At 42.1% G+C, this 23,750-nt stretch overlaps 1 protein-coding gene across 5 annotated transcripts in view; it reads right to left on the reverse strand.

The window, feature by feature from the left end:
* The window catches only part of wdfy3 (WD repeat and FYVE domain containing 3), a 131,133-nt gene that overhangs the window by 56,477 nt on the left and 50,906 nt on the right, over positions 1-23,750 (reverse strand). For 4 of the 5 annotated variants that reach the window (XM_080893938.1, XM_080893936.1, XM_080893937.1 and 1 more), the window contains exons 12-16: positions 21,829-22,100; positions 21,430-21,627; positions 16,350-16,539; positions 15,806-16,020; positions 13,185-13,297 (exon numbers count right to left, since the gene is read on the reverse strand). In XM_080893938.1, coding sequence (XP_080750064.1) covers positions 13,185-13,297; positions 15,806-16,020; positions 16,350-16,539; positions 21,430-21,627; positions 21,829-22,100 — 988 coding nt within the window. Of the gene's footprint in view, positions 1-13,184; positions 13,298-15,805; positions 16,021-16,349; positions 16,540-20,566; positions 20,651-21,429; positions 21,628-21,828; positions 22,101-23,750 lie in introns of all 5 variants that reach the window. The other variant, XM_080893939.1, reaches the window with a different exon arrangement.

Below are 23,750 nucleotides of genomic sequence, written 5' to 3' on the forward strand. Positions count from 1 at the left end.
GTCATTTTGGTATGAGTCACAAACCGAAGCAAGTCTGTCCACATGGGTGAAGTTTCTCTGTGAGACCAGCATGAGGAATGCCCCGTCTACCTGGAGACTGTCCACGGTATGAGAGGGTTGACTTAACCCAAAGCTTTGTAGGTAGAGCTGTGAAAGGCTGCTGTTGCTTGGCATTTCTCTTTCCTCTTAGAGTCTAAGGATGCAGATTCATGCGAGTCCAAAGGCAAGAAGTATTCAGTCGATGACCCAGCAAACAGCTGAGTAAACACATGGAGTATGTTGATGGGTTAAGCCAAGCGTGAGCCATAACCATGTGAGGCACGAGCTGCATGCTCACCAGGACGACGATGACATGCAGGACCGGACATTCATGGATAGTTGGTAGATAGCGTGTGAACCAGCCTGTCACCGCTGCTGCTGTGCGGGCTGGCAAAGACCACATGTCTCCCTTTTCCCTCTTTCACTATGCAACAAAAAGGTTGCAGGTGGAGCAGCCCTCCCCTCTGCCAGCTCAGAAACCGTCACAGTTCGTGGGGGTTTTTCATAAGCTCAGAGCCACAACAATCAAAATCCACCTGCCCATGTTCCCAGATTTTGTCTCCAAGCGAATGGCTTCACGGAGCAAACCGCTACCACATCACTGTGCCCACCTATGGACCCTGTCTGGAGCTGGACGCCAGGTTCAAGTTGTCTTTCAGTCCATTTTTTGACTCTATAGCTATGAAGTTTCTTTTACATAATACTGGGTTGTTTCGAACGGCCTCTTTGCTGCCTTCAGTAAAGAGAGGGTGACCTTCATGCTTCGTCCGTGCATGCTTCTGGCACACGCTTTTCAGCTTCTCACTTTTTGCCCTCATCCTTTTCCATCTGAGGAAGAGATGAACCTTCATCTGTGTGTGATGTGAATCTACACTGACCACACTCAGAATGTGTGTTTATGTGGCCAAGCTGTTTAACTGCTGTAATAATCCAGCCAGAGATAAAACTCTGCCTAAGCAGAGGCTCTCCAACTGGATTATGGAGGCTATCTTCCCAGCATCTCACAGAACCAAAGGTCTCTCTTTGCCTCAGGGTGTGAGCGCATCAGGGGATTGGAAACCTCATGTGCCCCATTTAAAGGGGTCCCTGTGAGTGATATCTGTGCTGCAGCTAGTTGGCCATCACCACACACTTTTGTTCTGGTTCAGTGACAACTCTGGGGGCATTTATACATCCCTTCCATACTGTATGTGTGCTACCAAGTGAATCAACTGAAAGCGAACAGCTTCTGTTCCCTGAAGCAGAGGAACGAGGTACAAGACAAAGTCTCCCCACTGAGAAGCTGGGCTCAGTCAGGAGTGTTTATCAAACTGAGGGACGTATATGTGCAGGAGGGGCCTCAAATATGTCATTACAGGTCATGTGGCTTAAAGCTGTGGTTCAAAGGTGTCTTCAGCTGGCACACGCAGGGATGTCATATTCCACACTGTACGTACTGCATGTTGTTCCTTTTCTTCAGGGAACCAGACTACAGTCATAACGTTTTGTTCTAAAGTCAGAAACCTTATTGACCTGTTAAACTGTAAAGAATGAGGCCAAGAATTAACATGACCTTCCCTACATATAAGGTCTTAATGGAAAGATAATACAACACTTCAAGATAGTTAAGTTTAAATTTGGCTATTACAAGTTTCAAAATCAAACTTTAAAAAAAAATCCTTAAACCTTAAAAATAGCCTGATTTTAAAACCCCGGAGCAGAAAAATATATGTTTTTTCCTCACTATAGAGGAAAATGTGTAGTCGGAAACCCAAAAGAAATACAAATGAACTTTTTACTCTTAGTTTAAAGCAGCTTGTTTCATCTCCCCATCTAACAGTGGTTTCTCTACTGTCCTAAAAATGTCTTGACAGAATTCCAGCACTTCAAATTTTGCATTTGTTTATTCAAAATAACATTTATTTTCCAATTAGATTAGATTCAGAGAGAGTGGTAAAAACCCCTCACAGCTTGGTCCGCCCATGAAAACTCCCACAGCACTGAAAACACCGACTGCGAGTAGGCCACATTAAATCAAAGCTGGATTTTCATCGCCCCAGAAGGGCGATAATAACGTCCCGCGCTAAGGTAACATATTTCACCTTCTATTGAGAACATGGGTCGTCTCATTTCTAAAGAGTCAGCAGAATTACAACAGTCTGGTTTATTAGCTGCCATTGATGGCAGCTAATAAACCAGACTCTTCTCACAGAGAAAGATGGCAATATGTGCTCTCCCAGTGGCTGTCTGTAAAGAGCAGTAATTACTGGGGCCTTGATATCCATTCTCAGCTGGGAGGAGACACAATAAGCAATTAAGACATGCTGAGAAGCCCAGAAAATTACAAACATTAGCAGCTGTTGATGGAAAACAAGCCATTTGCATTACATTCACAGAGGCGAGCCGATCTTTGTTTAGACATGGAGTTGGGGGGGCGCTAGCGAGCCAGCAATGGAGTAGGACGTGTTTCTGAAGGCTCCCGCTAACAGAGTTTCAGAAATAGTTTTTTTTCAACCTACAAAGTCTCATTTTATGTCACAGGGGAAGCTAACAGTTTTATATACTATATTAAAGCTTCACTCGAGACAAAATGGCATCGAACCTAAGGAAATACAAGTACACCGGAGGAACTGCGGCTAGGCCCGGCGCATCCTCGGGCGAGAATACCAATGGTGGCCCAAGGGCGGCGCCCGGCTCAGCGACCACTGAGGAACGGGCTCAGCAGAGCGATGGGCGCTTTGTGGACACTGATGCCCTGAAATTAGAGCTTCTTCAATCCATTAAAGATGATATCAGCGTGGTGTTAAAAGAAGAACTCAGGAATGCACTGAAAGAAGATTTTGATAACATTAGGGCTGACGTGCAAGAAGTGAGAAATGAGATTGCTAACAATACGGCGGCAGCGCGCGCTGAAATGGATGGAGTTAAGGCCACGGTGAAAGAAGTAGAGGACGGGCTGTCAATGTGGAGCGATGAGGTGGTCACCTTGCAATCTACGGTGAAGACTTTGAGGAAGGAGCTATCTGACCTGAAAGATAAATGTGATGACATGGAAGGCAGGATGCGGAGATCCAATATCCGTATCATGGGGGTCCCGGAGGGCCCGGATTCGAGCTCCACCACGGCCGTATCTGCGCTACTACGTGAAGCGCTGGGTATGGATAAAGATGTTATTGTCGACCGCTCACACAGGAGTCTGGCCCCGAGAAGGCCGGGTGGTAACCCGCGGGCCATCATAGCCAAGCTTCATTACTACCAGGACTGTGTGGAAATTCTACGCCGTGCCAGGACCCAAGCTCCGCTGAGGTTCAATGGACAACCGATTGCAATATTCCCGGATTTTACGACCTCGGTGGCCCGAGCTCGGGCTGCTTTTACAGAAGTCCGGAAACTTCTCCGTGAGCAGGAAGGTATCCGTTTTGGGATCAGGTTCCCAGCGCGACTTTGTATCACGCACAACGGGGAGGAGAAAGAACTTCTGGATGCGGCGAAGGCAATGGAATATGTTAAAGAACATATTATCAACGTCTGAGGAGGCTGCGGCTGTCGCTCTATGTGGGAGCGCCAGTGCTACGGTTGGTTGTCTCAGTTACGGCTGAGTGTACATGACTGTTTGTTGTAGCGTTCGCACGGTGATGAAAAGCTTGAAGAGACACTTCTTGTTCAGACATTTAAACTTATTTCATAAACACATTTTGGTTCATTTTATTTCATGGCAATACCATTGGGTTTAGAAAAGTTCTATACTTTGTTTGGATGTCGATATATGTATGTGTATATATATATATTTTTTCTTTTTCTATTTTATTGACTATTTTTCTTTGTAGGATATGTTATGTCAAGCGGCCAGCGGGAGCCTAAGAGTCTGGCTTATAGTAACCCAAACAAGCACTAGGCTATATGTGTGGATCTGTTTGCAGGGGGTTTGGCAGTCACCATGTTCGATCTGGTGTAATTGCTCATTGTGTTCTTGGTTTGGGCTTCAGCCAGATATGTTTATTTTACTTATCAATGTGTTTTTTGTTTTTCCCTTTTTTTTTTCCTTTTTTTTTTTTCCTTCTTCTTCCTCCCCTCTCTTTCCTCTTCTCCTATGCCTGTTGTGCATCTGGAGCTTTCATATTTTACTATTTGAGCAGGGATGAGCACAGCGCGATCATTTAGTGATCGGGTGGTAAATTTTGTAAGCTGGAATGTAAAATCACTCAACCATCCAGTCAAGCGGAAAAAGGTTATTACTCATTTACAACGACTTAGAACGGATATAGCATTTCTCCAGGAAACGCATCTGCGTACCTCTGATCATCTTCGAATCAAGTCTGGATGGGTAGGCCAGATATATCACTCTAAATTTAATTCTAAAGCTCGGGGGACAGCAATATTGATAAGCAAAACTTTACCATTTATAGCCACAACTGTAGATGAAGACCCTGCAGGCCGTTTTGTTGTAGTTGTAGGACATTTATATGGGACGATCATAGTTTTTTCACTAATGTCTTTGCACGGCTTCCCAACATGGCAACGCATAATATTATTCTTGGTGGGGACCTAAATTGCTCATTATCTGCTATGGACCGCAGCTCGCACAAATGCACGCCTATTTCAAAATCAGCACGTGTTATACAGCGTTTTCTTCATAACTACGGGTTAGCTGATGTATGGAGATTTCGTAACCCAACTTCAAGTCAATATTCTTTTTTTTCTAATGTCCATAAAACATATACTCGTATAGATTATTTCTTTCTGGACAAAAAACTCCTCCCTTTGGTGACAGACTGTGATTACAAGGCCATGGTGATTTCAGATCATTCACCTGTTGTTCTTTCACTGCGTATTCCCAATGCCTACTCCAATTATCGGCCATGGAGGTTCAACCCAGTATTGTTAGCAGACGAAGAGTTTGTTAATTATATTAGGTCTCAAATAGATTTCTTTCTTGCCATCAATCAAACTCCAGAGATGTCACCATCAACTGTTTGGGAATCTCTAAAAGCATATCTGAGAGGCCAGATAATCTCATTCTGTGCGAACAAAAGGAAGAGGGATACTGAGCAACTCTCTCTATTGGCTGACGAAATTACTAAACTAGACGCTGTATATAGCCATTCCCCTGACCCGGTATTATATAAACGTAGGCTGAAATTACAAACTGAATATAATCTTCTATCTACAAAACAGGCTGAGTATCTAATTTCGAAGTTGCGTAGCTACTCGTATGAGCATGGAGAAAAAACAGGCAAGCTGCTAGCTCATCAGCTACGACAAAGAACAGCTAATCAAGCTATCCCTGAGATCCGGAATGACCAGGGAATAAGATGCACGGATAACCAAGGTATAAATAATAGTTTTTTTAGATACTATCAGACTTTATACAGCTCCCCCCCGGCTAAGGATGACCTGGCTCTAGAAAATTTCTTTGAGAAACTTGATATCCCTTCCTTAGGAGAAGATGCGGCCACCAGTTTGGAGGAGCCCATTTCTGATGCTGAAATTGAAATGGCCATACGGAGTATGCAGTCTGGAAAATCACCTGGCCCCGACGGGTATCCTTCCGATTTTTTTAAGAAGTTTTCTAACCAATTGAATCCATTGTTAAAATCGACTTTTGAAGAATCTTTCCTCTCACAATCCTTGCCTCCAACAATGCGTCAGGCAGTGATCTCCCTAATTCTAAAAAAGGATAAGGATCATTTAGATTGTGGCTCATACCGTCCAATATCTCTGCTGAACACCGACACCAAAATCCTTGCTAAAGTGTTGGCCCGCCGTTTAGAGAAACATCTGCCCTCCATTATCTCACCTGATCAGACAGGCTTTATCAAAAACAGGTACTCGTTTTTTAATATTAGACGTTTATTAAATATAATCTATAGCCACGTCAAAGGTACTGTATTGGAAACTGTTATTTCACTTGATGCTGAGAAAGCGTTTGATCGGGTGAGATGGGACTTTCTTTTCCATACGCTTGAAAAATTTGGCCTCGGGAGTAATTTTGTATCCTGGATAAAAGTATTGTACTGTGACCCTGTAGCGGCCATTCGGACCAACAATAGTCTGTCCTCCTTTTTTCAGCTTCAGCGTGGCACACGACAGGGGTGCCCTTTGTCACCTCTCCTTTTTGCCATCGCAATTGAACCGCTAGCTATTGCTCTAAGACACTGTGTTGAGGTTGAGGGAATACGTCGTGGGGATATCGAGCATAAAGTCTCTCTTTATGCCGACGACATGCTCTTGTTTATTTCCAACCCTTCAAATAGCCTCCCTAAACTTTTAGATGTACTTAAGGAATTCGGGACAATTTCCGGATATAAGGTGAATTTCGGGAAAAGTGAGGCAATGCCTTTAGGTACAATAACCGGGGAACTTTCGTCTATTTTAGCACCTTTCAAGCTCAGCTATAACAAGTTCAAATACTTGGGCATTTGGATTACGCAGAATCATAGAGACTTGTATAAAACTAATTATCTTCCTTTATTGTCTAAACTAAAGGAGGATTTTGGAAAGTGGGAGTCCTTGCCTCTTTCGCTGGGTGGTAGATTAAATATCATTAAGATGACTATATTCCCTAAATTTCTATATCTTTTTCAGTGTCTTCCAATTTTTTTTAACCAAGTCTTTTTTTAATAATCTAAATAGTCAAATCTCCTCCTTCATTTGGAACAAAAAACCACCTAGGCTGAAACAGAGTGTATTACAAAGACCGCGGAGCGCAGGAGGCTTGGCACTCCCAAATTTTCTGTTTTATTACTGGGCAGCTAATATAAGAGCATTATTGTACTGGATGAAAGACCATGATAATTTATCATCATCATGGGTAACACTGGAGCGGCTATCGGTGAGTCAATCCTCCCTGGTGTCTTTGCTGTGTGCCAGATTACCTCTGGCGAGACCGATCTCCAGCTTCACCACGAATCCTCTTGTTGTCCACTCACTGAAGTTATGGTATCAGCTCAGACGGCACTTTAAACAGACTGAACTCTCTCTTAATGCACCACCGCATAGACATTGCATGTTCTCCCCATCCTTGACGGACGAGGCATTTAACATATGGACAAAGCTGGGAATAACGTCAATGGCTGCTCTTTTCACGGACAATATCTTTTCCTCATTTGAACAGCTGGTGAACAAGTTCAAGATCCCTCAGTCACACTTTTTCAGGTATCTACAACTCAGGAATTTTGTTGCTTCTAATACTGACTGCTTTCCGTCCTGTCCACCACCATCCCTTTTGGATGATATTTTTGATTTTAAGCCAAATGCTAAGCGGGTTATAAGTGATGTTTATGAGCTGTTGAGTAATTTTAGGCTGTCCACATTGCAATCACTTAGGGAACGATGGGGAAGTGATCTTGGCCAACGGATTACAGATGAGACTTGGCACAAGATAATCAATAGCATTTCTTCATCATCTATTTGCCTTAAACATGTGGTGATTCAGTTCAAAGTTGTTCACCGTCTCCATTGGTCTAAAACTAGACTGAGCAAAATCAAGGATGGGTTTGACCCCACATGTGACCGGTGCAAACGAGAGCCTGCTTCCCTATTTCACATGTTCTGGGCGTGTCCAAAACTGGGTAGCTTTTGGAAAAGCATATTTGAAACCATATCCAACATATTTGGTGTTCCAATTGCACCCTGCCCGTTTATAGCTATTTTTGGAGTGACGCCTTGTGATGCCAGTCTTTCCAAATCACACTCTGATCTTCTGGCCTTCTGCACTCTTTTGGCCCGTAGAATGATATTATTGAAATGGAAAGAGCCACTTCCACCTGTATATGGGCAATGGGTTAAGGATGTCATGTACTATACTCAGCTGGAAAAGATCCGCTACACTGTAAAAGGTTCGGTTCGGCGGTTCTATGACACATGGCAACCTTTTCTTACTTACTTTGAAAGATTAAGTCCGGATACTATTGCTTAATGTGCGTGTGAGTGGGGTTTTGTTTTTTTTTCTCTTGCTGTTGTTCATTTATTTTATTATTTACTTTGTATCTGTAACTTTATTTTATTTTATGTTATTTTGTCTCTCCTTTCCTCTCTGGCTGGGTTTTAGTTACACTGTTCTGGGGGGGTGGGGGCACAACTGTCTGTTAATTTTGCCATAATTGTTGTTGGAAGCAATTCTTTGTTCAATAAAAAGACCTTGATCAAAAAAAACATGGAGTTTACACGTCGCTTTAATCAGTGGACAAGAAGACCGCTCTAACAACTTCCTGCTTCCAAAAAGCAACGAAATGAAAAGCAGCTAAAGCACGTTGAAATGACGCCACGTGCTAATTAGTGTATCTGTAAGTCCTCGAGTCATAGCTGCATTCTGTCTACTGTCAGCTGCTGTCTGAATATATATAACATATAAATAACCATTACAGGAAGATTTAATTGGTAGGAGGGGTGGATATGAGCGTGCTCATCTGTGTTGCCATGTTAGCCATTTGATACTCAGGCTTCACGCCGCTTCTCAGCCTGTGACAGCTGGGATCAACTCCAGCGCTCACGAGATCCCAAACTGGATAAGCGGCTAACAACACGGATGCAAGGAAGGACACCTGATTAGGTTTGTACGGTGGCCCCTAGAGACAAAGCACGTACAAACTCCAAAACACGTGCAAGCTCCAAAACACTTGCAAGCTCCAAAACACTTGCAAGCTCCAAAACACTTACAAAATACAAAAAACGTGCAAAATACAAAACACGTACAAACTCCAAAACACGTGCAAACTCCAAAACACGTGCAAACTCCAAAACACGTGCAAACTCCAAAACACGTGCAAACTCCAAAACACGTACAAAATACAAAACACGTACAAACTCCAAAACACGTGCAAAATACAAAACACGTACAAAATACAAAACACGTGCAAAATACAAAACACGTGCAAAATACAAAACACGTACAAAATACAAAACGCGTGCAAAATCCAAAACACGTACAAAATACAAAACACGTGCAAAATACAAAACGCATGCAAAATACAAAACACGTGCAAAATACAAAACACGTGCAAACCCCAAAACACGCGCAAACTCCAAAACACATGCAAAATCCAAAACACAACGGAAGTGCTCCAGGACGCTAGGGGCAGTGTTGAGCTTTTGTTACCTAGTAACTACACAAGCCAGGAAGTACCAATGACCGGATTTGGGGTCTGCAGCCTTAAAGGCCGCATTTTAAGGCCGATTATGTCACAGCGACACGACAAAGACTGTCCCAATTCAAAGGCTGCTCGAAATGCGGCCCTCAAATGCGTCCTTAATTTCCCTGAATTTTAAGGATGGGTCTGTGTAGCCTTCATGGCCCAACATATCCCAGACTTCATAGCGCGGCGGTGGTTTGGATAATTTTGCCGAAAAAAAACGGCGGAAGCGGAGCGGACGAAGAGTAAACTTCCAGAAGTAAGTACTGAATATTATGTCACTTATTTATGCGCAAATGTTTTTATAATGAAGAACATTAAAACATTACTGTTAGCAACATGTCGGGAAAGTTATGTGACATTAGCGACGTTTGTACTAACTTGGTTTTAAAGCCTTCACTTCAAAATATTCGCCGTTCAATAGCTGACTTTAATCTTACAGAGAATGTGATGATTTTATGCGTAATTAAAGTCAGTCATGTCAGTCAGCTGACGGTTCACTCCTTAAGCTGAAAGAAAGATGCTTTAATCACAGGAGTCACACATGTGTCCACTGTACCATCTGGGAACTCTTCTTGTTTAGCACTCGTAATGACACAAACACTAAATCCTCCTTCTCTGGTGCTGTTTTGTAGCAGTGTGTACACCTGAGACTGTCACCTGTCTGTCTGTCCTGCACTCTCTCTCGGTTTCTTTCTCTCTGATTGTGGAATAAAAGTATGAACATGTATTTATAAGTCACACTTGTGTTTGAATCCTGCAGCTTATCACACATTTGATTTCTATGTGTGACACCTGCAAGTGTCCAGAGTGAGGACAGACTGAGGGACCCACTGCATTACATCATCTGTGAGGCTTTGCACCCCTGATGATCCACCAGGACAATCTCAGCAGTATGTGAGGAAGAGGAGGAGGAAGAGCCAGCAGCAGCTGACAGATGGAGAGAATAGATAGACTGTTCCCTGTTTGTGAAGGACTGCTAGAAACGTTTAAAATAACTAATTGTCTGTCCTGAATCAGTCTTATTAGGTAATGTTCAAATAATTTTATCATTCCAGTGTTTCCAGTGTGGGAGAAAGTACTCAGGGCCTTCAAGTTACGCACTATGAAAGGCAGCAACAAGTTTAATGTTCAGAAACCTAAAGTCTGTATCAGCAGCAGAATGGAACTAAAAATAAATGTTTGTTTCAGTTCTATGAAGCTTTGAGTATTTTGGATCAGTAGCACTGCTGTGTTTGTTGCATCATATTGCTGTAATTGTTTATATGCTTTATATATTCTGAGGTAAGTTGATCTATAGTGTTACATCATATTCTATAAGGATGTTATGTGTTTGTATACTTTCTGCCCAGTTTGACCCATTTAGCAGACATCAGAGCTTTAAACAGGCTGACATCTATTCTGTATGACTTAAAGCAGTTATGACATGGTCTGATTTTCTCACCCAATAAAGGAATATTTAATACATCAGTCTACTCTTCATTTTATCAGAAACATATATATACTATTATATATTGTACATATATTTATTAGTTTCAGATGTAGCCATTCTTGTTTTTTGCTTGTTTACATTATTGTATTTTGCACAACTCTGTTGCTTGTGAAGCTCACACACAAGAATTTCACTCACATGTGCTGTACCAATGTACCTGCACATGTGATGTGACAATAAAAGTGATTTGATTTGAAACAGCTCACAGCTTGTACATTTTCTTTTTACACATGTATGTAAGCATTTGAGCCAAATTTAGTAATGCCAACATACTGAAGGAACAACATTTGTCTCTTATATATGATACACCTATATATGCACTGTCAATATACATTTTGAACCAGCTGCAGATGTCAGAGTAACAACTGACTGACCCCCACATAAAGTGCGTTACAGTAGTCCACAGGGGAAGAAATAAAAGCATGGATCACGGTTTCAAAGTGCTGCCTAGAAAGAAACGATTTCACTCTTGCCAGTCGCCTTAAATGATAAAAATGGACTGGTCCAACTTAAAACCAAGGGCAGTAACAACAGGTTTAAAATAAACCTCCAGGGGTTCCAAATGAAAAGAAGAGGACTCACAGGGGCCACTGGGTCCAAACACCAACAAATCTGTTTTCTTTTCATTCAAATTTAAAAAGTTTAGAGCCAACCAAGCTTTAATGTCATCTAGGCATGTCAAGAGAGGTTTTATTCAGATGCCATCCTTCGGCTTCAGTGGCAAATAAATTTGGCAGTCATTCCTATATACTTGTCTTTGAGTGAAGATTTAAGGTGGTAAGACATGTAAATAACTGCAACTTGAATCTGTACTGAAGCTCAGTATTTGACAAAGAGTTCATGTTCACTGCTGTAATACCTAATAATGACTAATATAATAACCATAATATTGGCCATATTATATTTACATTACCAAAGTGATATGACTTTAGTCTCATGAACAACATTAGCTAATTGTTATTTACTAGCTAATCTTAAATGACTGTTCAGTACAGAAATGAAGCCCAAAAATCATGTTTTACTGTCCTGTGGTCTCAGCCTCAGATACTTATCAAATCACACAAAGCTCTTGTAGAAACAAACAAACAAATGAAAAAAAATATGTTCTCCTTCATTTCTGTCAAAAAAAGTTGTATGACACGTTTCCAGCTGTTAGTATCATAGTTGCTAGGCAACCTGGGAAGCGCAACAGAGACTAGAGCCCATGTGTTTGCAACAAACTTGCCGTTTATTTTACAAATCGAGCTCAACACTGCCCCTAGCGTCCTGGAGCACTTCCGTTGTGATTTGGAGTTTGCACGTGTTTTGGAGTTTGCACGTGTTTTGGAGTTTGCACGTGTTTTGGAGTTTGCACGTGTTTTGGATTTTGCATGTGTTTTGGATTTTGTACGTGTTTTGGAGTTTGTACGTGTTTTGGAGTTTGTACGTGTTTTGTATTTTGTACGTGTTTTGGATTTTGTACGTGTTTTGAATTTTGTAAGTGTTTTGGAGTTTGCACGTGTTTTGGATTTTGCACGTGTTTTGTATTTTGCACGTGTTTTGGAGCTTGTACGTGTCTTGGATTTTGTACGTGTTTTGGATTTTGCATGTGTTTTGGAGTTTGCATGTGTTTTGGAGTTTGCATGTGTTTTGGATTTTGCATGTGTTTTGGATTTTGTATGTGTTGAGGAGTTTGTGCGTGCTATTTGGAATTTGTAAGTGTTTTGGAGTTTATACATGCTTTGTCTCTAGGGGCCACCGTAGGTTTGCCTTCTATCTTTGATCCGGCACGGAAATGAGGAGCTCTGGATAAATTGTAAAGTTCATACGTAATTAATTCCGATTGTTCCTCCGACCACTCTGAAAGCACACGGACCATCTGAGCATTTTAATCTGGCGTTAAGGAACTAAGCAAAGCTCATACTCTAACATCAGATGTTATTCTTTGGGGAATTCATCATAGAGCAAAGAAAAGATGATTCTCCTTTTTTTTTTTTTAAAGCTTTTGTTAAAAAATAAATAAATAAAAATGACACTTTCTCCCAGGAGAAGCCTGCATCACAACGGCAGATGGGAATCGCTCCCAGGTGGCACATCCTTCATAGCTGCACTTGGAAGGCTGCTGTGAAAAGAGCTCTTCAATTCTCAGCTATTACAAAGTGAGAATTTTACCTGTGTCGGTATAAGAAACTATATTTGTTCGACTAATACCAAAGAACGTTGTGTGATAGGTGATAAAACAGAAACACAGAGGTTTCTAAGGTGGTTACCTTTTAGTCGGCACTTTAATAATACGTTTGAGGCCTGTAACCCAACTATAACAAATACTTATGCAGGCAGTTTAATACTTTATCCTGGGATAGATTCTATCTGTGTGGATGCAGTGTGTGTAGTTGGTATGATCCAGTCTATGCACTTGGTAAGTGTAACCGACTGACAGCTGATAAGAACACCAAAACCCGACTTGTGTTTTATTTAATATCTCTGACAAAAAACACTTGTAGGAATATTTCACCGGCGATCTGTGGAACAGTGAGTACAATGATCGAATGTTACAATCTTACTTCTCATCTCGGCGTCGTAGCTGAGAGAGCTCGGTTTGTGGACCCGGTAGTTCTTCAACAGCTTCTTGTCCCAGGCGCCACAGTTCAGCGGGTTCCCGAGCCGTAAGAACTCCCTGAAGGGGAAGATAAGCAGGAAGTCAGGAATAAAGAAAGAACAAAGAAAAAACAATTAGGCCAGTATCACTGCTGAACTTCCTTTATTTCAGTTTAATTAACCTTATTTAAGTAGCGCTCCTGTTTTAAAATAACCTCAGCCTTTGTTTCCCCCCCACTGTTACTGAAAATCCAAAAGTCCTTTCAGTGGCTTTGAGAAGAGCGCCTTTGTTTAGGCAAGGAACTAAACTAAAGCTTGCCTTCACACTTCAATCATCCTATTAACAACATGTGGAAGGAGGAAGTGAGCATGCATTTGGCTCGGCATCAACACGGAGGTGTTTTTCAAAAGTGATTACTTCTATACCCAAATGCACATTTTGCAGATACGCTCCCTAATATGCACATAGATGGTCCTCAGCCATAAGTGAAACCTTCCCAGAAATGAAAGGTACAAACTGGTGTCCAAACTTTTGCCATTAAGGATGCAGAAATCTTTTAAATATAGTACCTGGGCCGTGCTCGTGTAAAGCATGAGCCTCGAGGCCTATTGTACTCTTTTAGGCGCATTCCTGTTTTTCAGTGACACTATTACATAACCAATTAAAAACAACTGCTGGGTTTAGTCGTTGCACTCCCACAGGGTCCCCCTGCCATACTATGTCCTTTATGTTCTCATTAAGCAGTGAAGCACATCCTAATTGGATGCAGTTTGTTAAGTCAGCAGTTACTTCCGCTCCTCAAAAAGCTGAGGTTTACAGCATTTTCTGTCTGTCTCAAAGTCAGTGACATGGTTGACCGGCATGTAAGTGACACGAATGCAAAGTGTTGCTGTGATTGTTTGCGTCTGCTGTCAGAGCGCTCGATGTGCGACACCAGCGGCTGGAAGCAGACGATATCAGAGCGGCACCGAGGAGGCAAAAGACTCTGGAGCTTTGCTGCTGGCTGATGTTGACAGAGCAGAAACAAAATAAAAATGGGAAGAAGAAAAAAATAAGAGGAGTGGAAATATGAAGGGTAGGCCTGACAGGGAGGGGGGGGGGGGAATGAAGGGAAGGATGGGGAACAGGCTGACAGACAGCGATATGTGTACCCCCAGCATAAATCCAGCTGGAGAGAATGTGAGCCAGGCAGGCCGCATTAACATATGAAAACAACCAACCATGTGCATGTCAAATAACTTTCAGTCTTGTCCCTCAACCCCAATCTCCCATCTCACGTAACAAGTCGAGCGGGAAATGAGAATCACTCCGTTTTGCCTGCATATAAAATCAGTCTTCATTCAGTGAAACCCGACAATGCAAATGCACATTAGCATGATAAAAAAACAAAACTGCTTTCCAAGAACAAAATGATTTTGTTCATAAAATATTATTTGCTCCAAGCTCAGGTCTGTGCAGAAAAGTCCAGACAAACACTTTAATGTTTAAAAAACCCTGAATGTGAGGTATTACATCTCTTCATTGTTCTCAGGTTTTTGTGGGTCTGTCCTTTGGTTTCTTATTTACTGGTTAAATGGAGTAAAAAAAAAAAAAATCGAACTTAAAAATAATGTTAGACACGTGTCACAAACATGACTAAAACCAATTTAAAAAACCAGCTACAACCAAGAAACAGCTGAACGTCAACTTTCCCTGAACAGCCGACCTTCTCTCTGAGACTTTAAACTGCACACGCTGGGATGTTAATGAATGAATGAATAATTAAATAATTATTAATTAAGGCTTTCTTTTGTTTTCATGTGGAAATAATAACCTGGACCGATATTTGGTTATGAATGAGATTTAGATCCCTCCTCCGTCTAACAGTTATGGACAGTGATGGACCTCCATAAAGCAAAGTAACGCACTGCCTTTTCTTTTTTGTCTCTAATACTTTATATATCTTACTTCACCACAGATAAATCTGTTTTCATGTGATGCATTTGTTCACTATTTAAACCTGGTTGCTGATTCTGTTCCATCAGCAGTAAAGTACCTCATGAAACAGTGTGCATCAGAGGTTTATTGTGCTTAGAATTAAGAGTCTGAGAGAAAGCCTCATAAAGATTTGGGTTTGATGTAATGTTGGTTAAGGGGGTCTGAGGTTGGGTTTAAGGTTGTAGTATAAATAGTAATTAGTTAGACTAATAATTCATATTTTATTAATATAGAAGATGTTGATTGGCTCCAGCTGGGACTGCATTCTTTGATCTGGAAAAAGAAAGGCTGTGTCAGAGTAAACGGACTGTGCAGGTGTCAGCTGGCGATAGCACCGCTGATGTTAGCCAGACTCACCTAATCTGACCTTGTGTGTTTCTGTGATGTTAGTCAAGGATTTCATCTGAAACTTCATTTAGATTTTCAAAAAAAAAAAAAAGAATAATAGTTAAAATATTTGTTTGAGTTGTCTTGCTTTTATGCTTTTATTTTAATCTCTTTATTATCATCTGAAACAGTCATTGTTGGGGCAGCATTTCAGTGTTGAAGCTTCTCAGTTTAGGTTTGTTGGTGCCTACATCATGTTATCAACATGGCCAGCTTCAGTACCTGAGTGCTATCGGCTGCAGGGCCTGCGAGGCCAGCCTCTCGAACATCCTCTGCAGCGGCGGGTGCAGAGGGTGGTCTTCATCGCTGAGGGCCTGGCTGCAGCGCTGCAACAGTCGCTGATGGTGGCAGGCTTCACACAACACCTGCTGGTTCCTCTCGCTGTTCACCAGGAGCTGCAGGATGTTGGCGACTGCCAGCTGCAGGTCGAGGGCATGCTGGGAGGAGCAGAAAGTTGGAGAGCTAGACGTTAAAACCAAGACTAAGACTTAAGCTTAGTTTAAATCGCCCTGTAAAGAGGCAAAAATAAGCAAAATCAGGAAATTGTGAGAGGGTGCTTTGGGCAATTCACTGATTAGTAAGTTAATTACCTGCATGTAATCATTCAATACGACTGACTTTCCCCTAAAACACACATATGTAGCTGACTCACACTGTCTGGCTGCCGTCTGACGTGAAAAACCCAACTGAAAAAAGGCACTTCCTGCCTGCCATCGAATCCCTTCACCCACTTTGACAGGAAGCACATTGCCTTTCATTTCCTCACCTCTGGCTGGCTGTCAGAGGAGACGGAGGGCAGCAGGTCCACCATGGCCAGCACGGCCCCTGGGTGAATGACCACCATGTCTGTTGAGGACGATGAGGAAATGGGGTGGGAGGAGTTCGTTAAGTGGAGCTTCAGGTCAGTCAGGGCTTTCGCTGGTGCAGGGGGCCCCGACGTGCCGTAGTAACCGTGTCTGGGAGCACAAAGGAAGAGAGAGGGAAGTCAAAATTGGCTTTTTCAAAGCAAGCTGCATGAAAATATTCACATAACATTTCACACAGAAACAAAAGGTAAAAATACTGTGAAAACTTTGCTCCTGTAAATATAAACTTTTCTTTTCATGAAGGATCAGAATGTTGAGTTTTTGGCCACGGAGAAGCCTGATTGTCCCCGTTAATGGAAGTTTGTTTACTCTCTAAACCACTCGAGTCGCAACTGTTTACAACTCCTGCTCTGCTGTAAAATATGTAAGTAGCTCACAAAAACACAAAATCTTATTCATAATCAAAGTCGCAGGATCTTCCAGGGCTCAGGGGGAAACCTTGCTCTCCTCCCAACACTGATCAGTGTAAGCATTGTATTTAACACCGACTGTAACTTTAGTCAACACCAGTCGAGTTGTTTGCACACTTCAGAGATCGAGGTGTCAGATGGCTACAGTTCCATCCAAAGCAACAAGCCCCCTACCCTCCACCCCCCACTGTGCAGGCAGCAGAGAGTAGGAGATGTGCAGGGGCCTGCACTCGGGCAATTAGGCAAAATAGGTGTGTTACTGCGATGCAAATCCCTCCCCAGGAGAAATGCAGAGCTGGAAAGGTTACAGTCAGCATAAAACGCTGGGGGGCAAGAAAATGAACCAGACTGTTGATGTTCACAGCAGCTGGTGGATTCTTTAAACTGTTTTTGGATTCTTCAGAATCGAATCACTCGTTTAATTGATTATCCGCTGCCGGATAAAACATAAAAATCTCCTTATGTTTGCCTCCTAGTAGTTTCTAACTCGGCTTTGAGTTGCTGATTTATTTCATTATTTGTTCTGATTTCTTTTTGTTTAATCTGTGAAGTTCTCAACTATACATTAGAAAATCATTAAAAGCAGAGTTCGCCTGATTCAGTGATAAATGCAGTGTAATGGAAGCAACATGCTTTGGTAAACGCCAGCTGTGCTGAAGGTGGTTAGAGCTCACACAAGCTACAGAGGAGGAAACCAAGACTAAGCCGGTCAGGTTTTCAGGGATTACAAACCTTTATGAGTGCAGGTCATACCTTAAAGACCTGTTAATATAATATTATCCCAACAGAGTACTTCATTCTCACTCTGCACAATTATTTGTGGTTTCTAAAAGTGGGACGTGAGGCAGAGCTTTCAGTTATCACCCCGTCCTCCATAACCACCCAGACGGGCACCCTCTCTACTTTAAGATTAGGCTTAGGAATCACCCACTTTTCATTTTAAATCAATTTTAATTTTCTTCCATTTCATTTAAATGATCGCAACAACAGTTCGCTTAAGACCCCTCATATTGTAAGTTAAAGACCGTAGACTAATACAGAAACGACCCCCTTTGAGCGACACTTGACAACAGCGGGACGGAAAAACTCTTGTTTTACAGGAAGAAGCCTTGGGCAGAAGCAGGCTCAGGGGGGGGGGGGCGGCCATCCACCGGCTGGAGACGAGGCCTTTATGTAGCATTAACCTCGTCTACTCCTCGTCCTTTTCTCACTCTTTTTTCCTTTCTCTTTTCTCTTTCCCTTCAGCAGATGATATAGGGGATTATTGGAGCTTTTAACTAATAAGGTAAGGTCTTAAACTTGGAGAATAAAGCACCTCGATGTTACTGGTGAGGTGTATTGGTGCTATATTTAAACAAATGAACAGAAAAACTGAATCGGTGCAAACATTATGAATCTGATTTATTCTCACAATGCTTGATTACTGTGGCCCAGGCACCCCCCGTGTTTCCTGTCAGGTGTTTTGTGTAAATGGAGACTTAAAGCTTAAAGTGTAAAATCTTGCTTTATTTTCACGCTGCTGTTTCAGATTTAGCTGGCTCAGCGTGGACACGGTCTAAAAACATGAGGTATCCTAGCGTGCAACTGAAAGAGTTCCTTTTTCAGACTAAAGAACATTAAAAAAAAACAAGAACAGCTTTTTCATGTCACTGTCATAAACATGATGATCACGGCGCTGATTGCTGCAATTTGCACATCACAATCACCGCCATGTTCTTCAAGGCAAAACTCGCTGTTTGAGCTGAGCAGCAAAATGACACCAGACAAGCTTTTGTTTTTATGGAACAATGAAAAAAATTAAGTATTTAGCAACTTTCTTCATATTATTCAGGCTGCCAAATAAACCTGAGTAAACTAAGGCTTCCGATCATAAACAGACTTGTTGAAACTGAAGTAAAAACACAGGAAGCAACTGCGACGCTATTAAATCCACAAAGAAGATCTTATAATGAAGTGCATTAGCAAGGACGAGTGCCCCATCATCTCTAATTGTCAAATTAGTCCTCCTCATGAATATGCAGTGTTGGAGCCGATCCAGACAGGCGGAGGGGGAGAAGTCTGCAGGGGAGAGACCCTCGGCCTCACCTTGACAGCAGACAGCAGAGCACATTTAAAATGTCCCGACCAGTTTTCCCTTTGTAAATGAAATTCAAATAGGAGCAGAGATTGGGTTTTTAGAGAGAGAGGGGCAATTTCAGCAGATAGAAGAGAGGACAGAGGAGCACAGGAGGAATGTGATGAGAAGAAAAACGCACAGTAATTTAGACTGAATCTGTCTGACAGTGTGGAGAAACGTCTCAGCGGGGGTCGCAACAAAACATGAATTCATTTAAAGCAGTTTGTGTATGCAGCTAAGAGCTTGAACTACTGTTTTAGTCATTCTACTACTTTAAATCACCTCCAGTATTAATTTGTTTTTTAAAAAGGTCAAGGCCAACACCCTGTTTCAAAGAAATGAAGCCAGTAACATCTAATCAGGATCTTCTTTTGTCCGTGCTTCATTTTCAGGCTTTCAAATCAGCATTTACGTGTGAACGAAGAGTCAAAACACACAGAGAAAACTGCATTTACCAAAAAATACATTTTTCTTGCACGACATCACTTACTGCTAAACAGATGACTGTGACTCACTGACTTGTCATTTTCTGTAGATGCTGAAATATCTGCTGCACTCTTTTGGCAGCGAAAATCATAAAGTTTGAATCTGATAAAACAGTTTGAGTATGATGTTGTGGATGATCTCTAAGCCTCTGGACACCACAGGTAATATAGTTGTGTCTTTAAAACTACTCATGAATAGTGCTTCATTTTAAAGGCCATATAATATGCTGTTCTTCTTCTCGTCTACCAGAGTAAACCTCTAATGAGTCACGGTTAAAATTATCCTTATTTACTGAGCTCAACAAATTTATTAGACCAGCTGTCATAAACAGAAGAAAACAAGTATTTTAGGAATCTGTCAAAAACATGTTTCACACTGTCCTCTGAAAAAAGAGAAATTAAGTGTAAATAACTATAATTTGGCATCTTAATAACAAAAAATAGTTTCGCTTTCTTGTGATTTTTTTTGTAAAAAATGTAAAAAATTAATGAACAACAATAATAATTATATTTTAGCATTAACGTTCCACATAAACTATTAGAGAATTATAGGGAGTAATTACTAATTACAGCAGTGTTTAGTGCATCTATGGCACAAACCGCACACTTTGTGGTGGTTTAATAAATCGTATACTGGCCGTTGGTCTATGCACTCACTTCATCTAAATTAAGCTGCTTTAGCTCCTTGCTCTCCCTTTAAGTCGCCCTTCTTCTAATTGGCTGCCCCTCACAAAGGGGAACAGTCGGTGAGTGAGTGCGTCTGTGCTCTACGGCATCATAAAAATCAAAGAGTAAAAAAAACTGTCTGACACTGTGTGTTCAGAGCACCCTGAAGCCTGAGTGTCTCACATGGATTACCAGCACTTTGGGCATGATTACTATGAGCAGAAAAAGCATTAGGTCCTCTTTAATGTTCATATGTGTCTGTTTTAAAAATGAGGAAACAAGTTTAATTCCTGTAAAACAGCTAAAAGTAGCTCTATGTGACAGTTAACGGATCAGTGGTTATTCTGGCACACAGCAGGTCTCTTTTAGTATCTACTGAAGGTAAGCATGACAGAGAAGGAGGGATGAGGGTGAGGAAAGTGACAGAGCGCTGTAGCTACCTCTTCCTGGCGAGTGCTGGCGTGCCCCACGGGGAGGGCAGTGAGGTCTCGTGAGTCAGGCAGGGAGGCACCTGCTCCGCACGACTGCATCGCGTCACGCGCGCACACATTCAGACACAGGCATGCACACACACACGGCCGTGCAGATGGGCCAGACCGAGGATGAACAGCCAGACAGCGCCAGAGGTTAAAGGAAGAGAAACAGAAAGAGAGAAAAGAAGGGGAAGAGGTTGTTAGTGGAAAAGTGACAGAGAAAACAGGATCAGAGCTCCGGCTGGGGCACATGCACAACGCCACCTACACATGATCCTGGCATGTAGCGTGAGGAGATTACTTTAATAACTGCATTACTAAATATGGATAAGAAATCACAAAGTTTAAAGTTTGTTTTAGACCTTTGTGGTGCACACATGCAGATGGACTGTAATTATCCAGAAAATTAACATATCTTCAACTCAATTCGAGCTCAAACTAAGCAACTACAATCTGTCACAAAGAGCAAACAACAAAGTGACTGTCTTGAGAGTTTTTCTTTTGTTTGCAGAGGAATCGTAGGCGCACTGAAGTTTGGAATATTTGACAGCTGAAATGTCACGAATTCTGGAAAACATGACAGCACCACCAGGCTGTGCAGCTTCTATGTTATACTGCACGTGTGTGAGCGGACAGCCACACTTTCAGGGGTTTCACAGTGGTGCAATATGCACACTGCTGACAGCTGGATATTATATCTGCTGGTTATTGTGTGAAGAGAGGATGGTGAAATTATAACATACAGATTGTGCATTTAGAGCTATATTTATTATTAATCTTGAATAAATGTTCCTAACAAAGCTGTACTGTTGGGTCTTTGCTTTGCTGACCTGTCAAAAGAATCTGTGGCCATCTTGTACAGATAGATGAAGAGCTTGCTGCAGTGCTTGAGCGTAGGGCAGACACTGTCTCCTGCACAGCCTCCAGGGACGGCCTCGTCCTCCAGGAGCCTCTGGAAAGGCTGAGCGTTAGAGGGGAACACACTTGTGGGACCCAGCTTCTTAGTGTCTGAGAAACAGCCCAGCAGCCTGGAGGACGGCGAGCAGTTGTTAGGAGAAGGCAAGAGGACAACCATACTCATACAAACAATCATAACACGTTCAAAAGTCTTAATTTCACTCAACTTCAACTATCTGGATGTTTTTCTGACAAACTGTGGTCTACTCGACTGCTCAGTGTGTTGTGTCCACAAAACAAAACGTCTTCTTTCCTGAACAGGCGGTCCTTACCTGACCGCGTCGGCCAGCTTCTCGTACTGGATCTCCGTACGGAAGAAGTGCGAGTTGGCTGGCTCGTAGCGCATGGCGGCGGTGAGCGTGCAGAAGACTGTGTGCAGGAGCTCAAAAACCTGGTTCTGGTTCACGCGCTCCCAGCCGTGTCGCAGCGGCTGACACAGCGAGCGCTCCATGGCCACCAGAAGCGAGGTGACGTAGACGAAGCCGCCCACCTTGCGGAACACCGTCCGAGTGCGGTGACTCTCTCGCAGCACGGATAACAAAGCCTGAAGAGAGGAAGGATTATTTCATTGGGATTTTTACAGACGGACACGTCTACAAACGCTACTGTTTTTGCTTTAGCTAACGTAGCTTGATGCGTAATGTCTTCTGACGATGTCACACGCCATGTTTCTCCTTCCCTGACAGACCTGAACTCCCACTTATTTACTTTATAACTTGCTCAGTTATTTTCTCCTGTCTTGATTTTTCATCTCATTTATTTTTTGTCAACCCCTTCAATCACATTTCTATTCATCAACTCATTTTTCCTCTCATTGTTCTTTTTCAGGGACATATTTATGAGCCCCTCTGGGTTTCTTCGCCTCGCTGCACCGACTCGGTTTTTATGGTTTGCATTTGCAAGCGACCAAACTGAAACATCAAACTGTAACCTAGATATGCGTCTGGGGAGGTAAAAAAAAAAAAAAAAAAAAATGCCTGAGAACACAGAGCGACTATGACAGGCAAAGGTTTTAATTGGCAAACAGGGAGAAAAATGTCTGCAACCGACAGCAGGTGAAGCTTTTGAATGACACCGGTGACGTGCGGTGTCAATAAAAAATAAACAGCACCACCGGGAGCTTTTTAATATCATCACCTCTGAAGTAAAAATGATGGAAGCATGCGATGCACAACTAAATGATGCATGCTTCTCTGCATACTGCAATAAGTACATGTGCAGTATTTCGGTCAAGAATATAACAAACTAAAGAAGTACTGGTACTAATGTTACTCAGGCTAACTTGACAGTCGTGGATATCTGAAAACAATCAATACATTATTTTTATACACTTGTAATGGTAACGTGAGGAAAAATAACTCTTTAAACACCAGGACGTCAGTGTGGAGAGCAGAAGACGGACTGCATTAACCAAATTCAATCTTAAAACTATTCCATAGTTGATGAAAATGATTTATTTATGAAAACTATTTATTTTTCCTGATTTTGCTGTACTGGAATCATCACTTTATTTCTGATTTGCACAAATAACTCTCATTCTCTGACACTCTCAGTACCCTGAACTCATTTATTAAACAAACTTTTTTATATTTAGTTATTTTAAAATTTAATGTTTTAATGTTTTGGTATTCCCACAACACCTGGGATTGATTATTTAAGATAATGATTAAATAATCAATCCCAATAATAATCACAGACCGTCTCAGAGGGGGGCATTAAGTGGGGGAGAAGAGCATGAAGGTAGAGAAATGTAGGGAGGAAAATAGAGGAGAAGACAGAGAGTGGAATGCAGGGATGAGGAAAGATGAAAGGGAGTGAAGGAAGACTGGGGGGGAGTAAAGAAGATGAGGGGGGAAGGAAGATAGGAAGGCAGATTGGGAGAAAGAGAGGGAGGAAGGCTGGGAGGAATAGGTGGTGGGGAGGGAGCAAAACAGGGAATAAGAGCGAGATACCAAGGAGGGCGATAGGAATGAAGAAAGGAAGAGAAAGAGGAGGCAAGGAGGGAGGAAAAGAGTCAGGAAGGGAACATGATGGGAAGGCTAATCGGCAGGAAGCGAGGGAAGGACATCGAGTGGAATGGGGGACGGTGGTAGAGAGGGAGAAGTGAACAGAGGACAAAAAAGAAAGAAATGGGATGAAAAACAGGAGGAGGGTCGAGTCCTTGGTCGACCGCTTCAATTTCAGGGCTTTGATT

Source organism: Rhamphochromis sp. 'chilingali', assembly GCF_963969265.1.
Source record: "Rhamphochromis sp. 'chilingali' genome assembly, chromosome: 10".
In the NCBI taxonomy this organism is placed as follows: Eukaryota; Metazoa; Chordata; class Actinopteri; order Cichliformes; family Cichlidae; genus Rhamphochromis; species Rhamphochromis sp. 'chilingali'.